We start from the raw sequence: 8,511 nt of genomic DNA on the forward strand, positions 1-8,511 counted from the left end.
ACACCTTCCTTTAATTAGAAATACCATTAAAACAGTTGTCATTATATTTTCATCGGCAAGACATTCCCCAGCAAGCACAGAAGGAAACCCCCCTTTGCCTCCCCACCCTTCCTCCCCAAAGGAAATCAAACAGCTTAGGACAAAAACCAGCAGAACATGGAGCTAAAATTAGACAAACTCAATCCCGGTGCCCATCGGATCCAGATGAGTGCCAGGAAGGGGATTTGGGGGGGACAGGGTGAGACACGTGAGCCCCAATTTGACTCCAGGGCTTGGTGGTATGTGGGAGGGAGGAATACGGCTCACGGCGTGTGTGTGCAAAAGTATTCATGTGTGTGTGTGCGGTGCCAGGTCTCAGTGATGCGTGTAATGGTGCTCTCTGTTACATCACTTGTGCAAGCCATGCCCCCCATGCATGTGCACAGGCCTGGGAACCGTGTGTGCAAAGCCACGGGTTTAGAAACTGGCCTGTGCTCTGCTGCTTTTGGTTGGGACTTACAAGCAGGGCTAGAGACAGCCCCCGAAACTGTCCTTTCAGGGTCAATACTATGCCAACCTTAGAGGACCGGCTAGATGACCTCAGGGACCTCCTTCGCTTCGGTTCCTTGAAACCCTTGCAGGCAGTTAAAGACCCTTGGGCTACAAGTCACAGGGCAGGAGAAGCAAGGAGATGGGGATGAGCAGCAGTGGTCACGGGCAGCTGGATGGAGGCACTTCTGGTCCCACCTTTGTATCTCAAGGTGACCCCAGGGAGGGGGATACAGGCACCAGCTGGGAGCTGCATGCCTTGAAATCATCCCCCACGGCTTTGCCTGTATACAGAGAAGCAAAAGCCACCTGCTTTTTCCCCACAGGGTCCTGTGGGCATCCTCTGCATGAGGGCAAGTTCCAGCATCGGCAGGTATTTGCTGTATCCCCACTGGGACTCCTGCTCTTCCTACCCCAGCATCACGATGGCAACCTCTGGATGGGTTTGGCAAGCATCCTAGTGCGGGCACGTCCCGGGCACAGCTGGCAGGCTGCCACGGAGCAAAGGAGACACATGCACATGCTAGAGATCAGCGTTATCTAATGCTCCGAGTAAGCCCTCCAGGACACCCCCTCCCCGCAATGTGCAAGGAGAGGCACCCCTGCACGGTGTCCATATGACGGGATTTCCGGAGGGGAACTCTCTCCGGCAGGGAATCCTGTATCGGTGGCTTATATAAACCCCGTTCTCCTTTTATGGTTGGCTTTTCCTGCCTCGTCAAGAGCCAAGAACAACTATAGCTTCATCGGCGCCTGTGGGTTGGCTGATTGATTAAGCATCTGATTCAAGCGTAGAGACTAACCAGCTTTGGATGGGCGGGTTTAATCTGATGGAAAAACCTGGCTGAGATCCACAAGGCCCCTATTGCCCTTAACCCCCCCTGATCCTGCCACCCCACCACAAAGCCCCTGAACAAATTGCTCCTAGGCCCGGTATAATTTTAAATCCCTGGCTCAATCAGCACCTCCCAAAGCTTTGCCAAGTCCCCAAATGCCTTTTATTTGAATCAAGGTGGCTCTGCCCACTGTCCCCCTTCTCCCCTGCACAGCCCCTGTCCCTTTTTCTGCTGAATTGCAATACTTTGGGAGCATTTGCAGCATTTGTATGTGTGTGTGTGAGTGTGGGTGGGCGTGAGGGGGCCGGTGGGCGGCCGACTCAGTGTGACACACTGAATTCATACACATCTCCCCCTCTGTGAGCTGTGCAAAGGGAAGCATGTTAATGATGACCTTGCTGAGTAAATAGTTGTGGAATGAATAAGTGCTTTCGGCTCGGTGAAAGGCGGAAGGTGCATTACTCATCCATCCATCCAACTGTCTCCAGAACCTTTAAAGTGCTTCTCGCATCGAGTCCGGGGGTGTGCGCGAGGGGGTGGGAAACGAGGGGAGGCTGCCAAGATTTGGGTTGCCACAGACACTGTGCTCGCTCTCTTCCAATGAGCGCCGAGCAGGGAGAGAAGGAAGAGGCCGGGCACCACCCACATGTTGAGCTGCCTCTGGTATAAGTACAACCAAAAGCCTGAGCGAGTGGCAGTGCAGGCAGGGAACGAAAGCAGCTCTTTGCATCTCTAGCCAGGCACTTGTTCTCTGAAGTTTCTCTGCAAAGCGAGGGAGAGATACCGGGAGCTTCGAGCAGCAGCTTCTAGCTCTGTGTTCGGAGCTACATCGAAAGCCTGCACTGCGGAGAGGGCTACGTGGAAAGCCTGCGCCGCCAACGGGGCAGGAGATACCAGCCGGACAACTCTGCTTTTTCCCGGACGTGCATGCCAGGAGCCAAGTGACTTTGCCTATTCTGCTTGCTTGCTGGCTACGGAGGGGACCGGACGGCTTTCGCTGGGGTGGTATCTGATTCGGTTGTGTTTGTGCATCCCAGGGAGGGCATTGCGGGCGGCCTGTGTCTAGTAGCAGAGGGACGAAAAGCCGGGTGGTTGGGGAAGCTGCTCGATTCGAAGCCGACCTAAACATCCGAACAAGTCGCTGTGTGCTGCCGCTTGGTTGAGAGTACTCACGCAAGAGGCACCATGCAGCTGGATAGCGTCACCAACGCGGGCGTCCACACCTACCAGGGGCACCGCAGCGTGGCCAATAAGCCTAACGTGATCCTGCAGATAGGGAAGTGTAGGACAGAGATGCTGGAACATGTCAGGAGGACCCACCGGCATCTCCTGACGGAGGTGTCCAAGCAGGTGGAGCGGGAGCTGAAAGGCTTGCAGAAATCGGTGGGGAAGTTAGAGAACAACTTGGAGGACCACGTCCCCACTGACAACCAGAGGTGGAAGAAGTCCATCAAGGCCTGCCTGGCCAGGTGCCAGGAGACCATTGCTCACTTGGAAAGGTGGGTTAAGAGGGAGATGAATGTCTGGAAGGAGGTATTCTTCCGCCTAGAGCGATGGGCAGACCGGCTGGAGTCCATGGGGGGCAAATACTGCCCCACGGACAGTGCTAGGCAGACCGTGTCCGTCGGGGTGGGTGGCCCAGAAATCAGACCCAGTGAAGGGGAGATCTATGATTATGCCCTGGACATGAGCCAGATGTATGCACTGACTCCTTCTCCAGGAGAGTTGCCCAGTGTCCCCCAGCCCCATGACTCCTACCAATGGGTCACATCCCCGGAGGATGCTCCAGCCTCTCCAGTGGAGACCCAGGTCTTCGAGGACCCTAGGGAGTTCCTCTGCCACTTGGAGGAGTACTTGAAGCAGGTGGGTGGGACCGAGGAGTACTGGCTCTCCCAGATCCAGAACCACATGAATGGCCCGGCTAAAAAGTGGTGGGAATACAAGCAGGACACGGTCAAGAACTGGGTGGAGTTCAAGAAAGAGTTTTTGCAGTACAGCGAGGGGACCCTGACCAGGGACGCCATCAAACGGGAACTGGACCTGCCCCAGAAAGACGGGGAGCCCCTGGACCAGTTCCTGTGGCGTAAGAGAGACCTGTACCAGACCCTCTACATCGATGCCGATGAGGAGCAGATCATCCAGTACGTGGTAGGCACCCTGCAGCCCAAACTCAAGCGCTTCCTGAGTTACCCCTTGCCCAAGACCTTAGAGCAGCTGATCCAAAAGGGGAAGGAAGTGCAAGGCAGCCTAGACCATTCGGAGGAACCCAGCCCGCAGCGAGCCTCCGAGGCTCGGACCGGGGACTCGGTGGAGACCCTGCCCCCCTCCACCACAACCAGCCCCAATACCAGCAGCGGGACACAACCCGAGGCCCCCAGCCCCCCGGCCACCGTGATATGAGTAGAGGAAAGCCACGGTTTGCCTTAGACACCAGTGGGAAAGGGGCGCATTGAGGAAGCTTCTTCTTAGCGAGGCGATCTAGCTGCGATCAGTCAGAGGGCATATACTCAGTCCAATGGCCCGCAGCAGAGAAATGAAACTTTGCTCGAAGTTGGGCCGCTTGCAAATGTGGCTGCCCGCTTTGCCCGAGCCACGCGACAGGGTGGCGCGAGGCTGAGGGTATTACTTTAACCACTGCCGGGAGGGAGGACCCTTTCATGATACTAGAGACGACTCCCAATGGCAGAGACAGCCATCCCAAACTGCCCAAGGGTCCCTTCTCACCCGCCAGTCAGGACCTCTCCTCCTTCCTCTCTCCTCCCTGCTCCTTTTATAGGGGAATCTCCCTTTTTTTTAACATGTCTGATTTACGAGTGAGGTTTTTGTCCAGTGTGAGAGGAAGCCGCAGGTTTCTGCTTCCTCCTCAGCCTCTGCTGGATTGAGGAGAAAACTTTTTAGAAGCTTGAATTTCTTTAGTGGGGAGCCTAAAATGTCAGCAAATGGAAACCTCGTCCCTTTTTCCACCCAGGTCCTGCTCTCATTTTTCTTCCCTCCCTGCTTCCCCCCTAGAAACCTCATCCACCCAGGCCACAGCAGCAACAAGGGAGATTTCTTCCCATGTCTGCTGGTAACCTGGGGAGCGAGGGTGCACAGCACTAGGATAGGAAATATTACTGGACTTCTTCCATCTCGGGTTGTGTAGGACTCGGGCTAGATATCTTCTAGCATGGGATGATTGGTGAGGAAGCTAGCATTGTACAGGGGTTAATTCCTACATTTTGAAAAAATCAAACGAACACACCGTGAACTCAGAGCTAATATCCCCCACCCCTCCGAGCAGCAAAGCAAGTCCACTGAGACTCAGACGCTAACACAGCAGGACTTCGGCAACCAGCTTGGGTTTGCTTTTGCCACATGAAAGCAAGTACAGAGGTGGCACGCGTCCTGGAGCTGCCTCCACCTGGCCTCTTGCAAAGAGGACACCTCGATACTACAAGTGGCTTTCCAAAAGTCAGGTGTCCTCACGCTGGAGAACTCAATGGCTGGACTGTATGTGAAAGCTGATGGGTTTCCTACAACGGCCCCTGCAGTCTCACGGAGCCGACATGGGGCTCTGCATTGCTTTTCTACATTACCAGCTAACAATAAGGATGTGTGCACCATGACTGATGCATGAGGACGGGACTTTGAGGCATGGCTGGGCAGTTGGGACCTTCCAGCTTTTTGTTTCAACACAGAAAGTCCAGCCTTGCATGCTTAGAAAGCTGAAATGGAGTCTCTGTTAGCAAGTGCATCCTGCACCAACAACCCTGCATCCATCACCAGAAGCAACAGGCAGAAACAACTGCAAGAGGGAGTAGCTGAAACTTCCCTGGGACAGCAGCAGCAGCAGCAAACCGTGGCATAGGTGGCTTTGAAAGCTCTTCATGGGATTCATAGAGACTAAAGGTAAGGCAACTTCCTGGCTTTCCACTCCATGGTGTGGGCAAACTTATCAGCTTTGTAAAGGGGGATCCCATGGTAAAGCTACACCAGGACTGCTTTAGCCCATCACTGGGCATGTCTACACATGCATTTACACTGGCTTAAATTTACTGCGCAGTAAGCAGGAATAGACCGGCGTCTATACGTGCAGGAATTGAAATGCATCAACTCCGTGTGGATTGACTTGGGAGTAAAATGTTAGACTAGACTAGTTAAACTAGACTTAAGTTAGTCCCAAGTCAGTCTAAAGTGTTACTGCACAGTAAGGCGTCTACATGTGTGGTGCTGCACAGTAACTCATCGGGCGTAAATCGTATACCTGCATGATGCAGGTATCCAATTTACGCGCAAGTCGGCATAAGTCGCCATATTTACTGTGCAGTACAGGGGTGCATGTGTAGACGCGTGCCTGTACTGTGGAGTAATTTCAGATACTGCACAGTAAATGCGCCCACTGAAGAGCATAAACATCAGTGAGGGGGATAGTGGGGTATGGCAGACCGGTGGAGCAATGTGGGGCAGATAGTGAAAAGGGAAGCTTAAGGGGATATTACAATCAGGTGTGTCTCCCAACCCTGTGCTATATTAGACCACAGGATAATTTCCCCTGCTGGGCTATATACAACTTGGAGGGCTGTGTCCAAAGGGTGGTCCCTGCTTTAATGGACCTAGATGCTTTGATGCAGCTAAAAAGCTTGCCCATGGACCACAAGGCTTGAAGGCAAATCCCAGATGTAGCCACCTGACCACCGAGGCTGGCAGAAAGGGATCTTCCCAGGCTGCCGGGAGGCTTGTTTACTTGGCTGTGCCTGCATCCCGGTATGCAGCGTGGTTTCCATAGGCAACCGGGGATGCTCGGGGAAGAAAGATGCCGTGTAAATGCAAGATGCTCTCTAGTCCTCAGGCAAACACGCCTCATGTCTCTCCTCCCTTTGTTGCAGTGATTCCCCCAGACCCATCTCTGATGAGACATCACGAAGGAAAAAGCCCGGAAAAGGGCAGGGGAACGGATGTCCGAATTCAAAGCCGCTGTGTGCCTGATGCGAAGCCTCAGAGGAGATCCTCTGTACAGGTAATTAGCTCTCTTACAAGCCTTCCTCAGCCTCCCTGAGGGCCTGACCCAAAGAGATCCTAAATTCCCCCTGGACCGTGCTGAGCACTCCCTGAAGCCCCACACAACCCCCTAAAGGAGGTGAATCTCGGGTGAGGAAGCAGGCATTACACCTTGCCCTCCTGACAGAGCACCCAATAGTTATCCAGCAGCAATGCCTTGTGCTAACCACCATCCCAGGCCCTACCTTGGCTTAGCACTGCAAATATCACCCCTCTCCAGCCCCTGATACATCTTCCACTCTCTGCTTGCTATGTCTCATCCCCATCACTGTTGTTGTTTTCAGGGATGCCTGGCGTAGCTGCCGAGCCTCCGTCTGTTCAGCTGGGAGTTGCTGCTTCTGCGGGGAAGGACCAGCTGGCACCGAAATGCACTGGGGAGAGCTCAGTGTGCAGAGAGAGCCAGAAGAGCCTGGCAACAAAGAAAGAGGTGATGTGATGAGATCCGCCATGCAGGGATGCAGAGACAGGAACGAAGAGAGACTTCATCTGAGCCAGAAAAGCTGCTGGTCCATGATGGCCCAACCTCAAGCTCAGGAGGCCCGAAAAGGCAAAAGACAACTTGCAAGAACAAGCCAGCATTTGGCATTTGGAGACAGCCGGGGGCAACTCAACGGAGACAACCCTACACTGTTCGGGTGTTTGGAGGCAACTCAACGTGCCCCTGCTGGGTTAGCTGCGACCGCACCTGATGGGGACGGAAATCAACTGCGAACTAAAATCCGGTCCTGATTTGGCTTGCCTAAAATGACTGACCCAAAGTAGGCTGTGATCCCTCCTTGCTGCTAATACTCAAACTTATTTTACCTGACTGAAGGAACTTGTGTTTCACGCGGGTAGCAGTGGTCAAACCTCAGTCGCTTTGGCAGGTCAGAGAAGCATCTGGGAGACCAGATGCTTTTCTGAACTACCGGAGCCAGGAACATCGCAAGATCAGACACTCTCGTGAGATAGCAAACACTTCCTGTGTCTGCATGGGCCACAATTACTGCAAGAACTGGATGTCTTGTACTATTTCCATCCAGAATCAGGAAGTGCAAAGACTTGTGACACATGCTGGTGTGAGCTAAATTAACCAAACTTTTTATTTATTTATTTATTTATATTTTTTTTTTGGCAATCAAGCTTTGGTTCATGCATGGGGTGAAAGGGCAGGTGGATTCATACTTCTTCCAGACTCACCTGCCTGTGTGGTGGGTATGTGCATGTGTGTGCGTGCGTGTTGAAAAAGCCATCCACGCAACCAAATTCTGCAGCGTGTTGTTATATTTGAATTAAGCTCTGAAATGATGAGATCTCATTCACGATCCAGCAGCTGGTCAGCCATGATGCCCGGGATCAGTATATGTGGAAAACCACAGCTATGAAGGTATTGCCCTAGGGGTAAAATGCCTCTTGCTGAAGGAATCTCGAACATCCAAGTCAGCATTGACTGTTCCCATAAATTTGCTCTTGCTTTGGGATCTAAATTGAGCTGACCAAACCATGCAACCTTCTGGCCCTGGGATTTTATTTTCAGCTGGCCTTCTGGAGTGTGCAAACTGGTTTCATTTCATTGATTGCTCTAGGAGGATGGAGCTTTCCCAGTAGCACCCTGGCTTATCATCATCAGTCCTTCTTCAAAGGACCGGTGGTCTTTCTCTCCTGGGGCAGAGTTGTGTGTATGGGTTAGTGCGTGTTGTGTCTGTGAAACCTAGATAGATTTCAACCACTTTAAAAAAAAAAAAAAAATCTTAAATAATTTTACATTTGATTCTGAGAAAGCTGCTTTATAGTTTTCATTTTTTTATGATAGATCTTATTAATTCACACACTCTTGTACAAAACAAGGACTTGTGGATTCATTGTAGGGCACTGCCCTCACTGCGTTGGGTTTGAAGCCAAAGGACTTTGTACGCTGAAATAACCTGACCGAGTTCTGACGGCACCAGACCATTCATTCCTCGCGTGTCATGTTGGAGATACTGAATCACACAAATTGTGTCAGCCACTGGATCCTGTTAATAGAACAGCGCCACATTGTTTGCTATTGTAGCAAAGACTTTTGTAGGTTTATATAATAAAACATGGAAGCTTAAAATAACTCGATTTTCTCCTTCTTTCCCTCTTTCCC

The 8,511-nt window shown here is 52.2% G+C and overlaps 1 protein-coding gene across 1 annotated transcript; it reads left to right on the plus strand.

Moving 5' to 3' along the window:
• The first annotated feature begins 2,549 nt into the window (after positions 1-2,549).
• ARC (activity regulated cytoskeleton associated protein) lies at positions 2,550-3,764 on the plus strand. The gene has a single exon (XM_006027380.1). The coding sequence runs from the start codon at positions 2,550-2,552 to the stop codon at positions 3,762-3,764; it is 1,215 nt and encodes a 404-aa protein (XP_006027442.1).
• Positions 3,765-8,511: the final 4,747 nt, after the last annotated feature.

Source organism: Alligator sinensis, unplaced genomic scaffold (assembly GCF_000455745.1).
Source record: "Alligator sinensis unplaced genomic scaffold, ASM45574v1 scaffold326_1, whole genome shotgun sequence".
In the NCBI taxonomy this organism is placed as follows: Eukaryota; Metazoa; Chordata; order Crocodylia; family Alligatoridae; genus Alligator; species Alligator sinensis.

Coding starts and splice junctions, on each gene's coding strand:
- ARC (XM_006027380.1), top strand. CDS start 2,550: ATGCAGCTGGATAGCGTCACCAACGCGGGCGTCCACACCTACCAGGGG.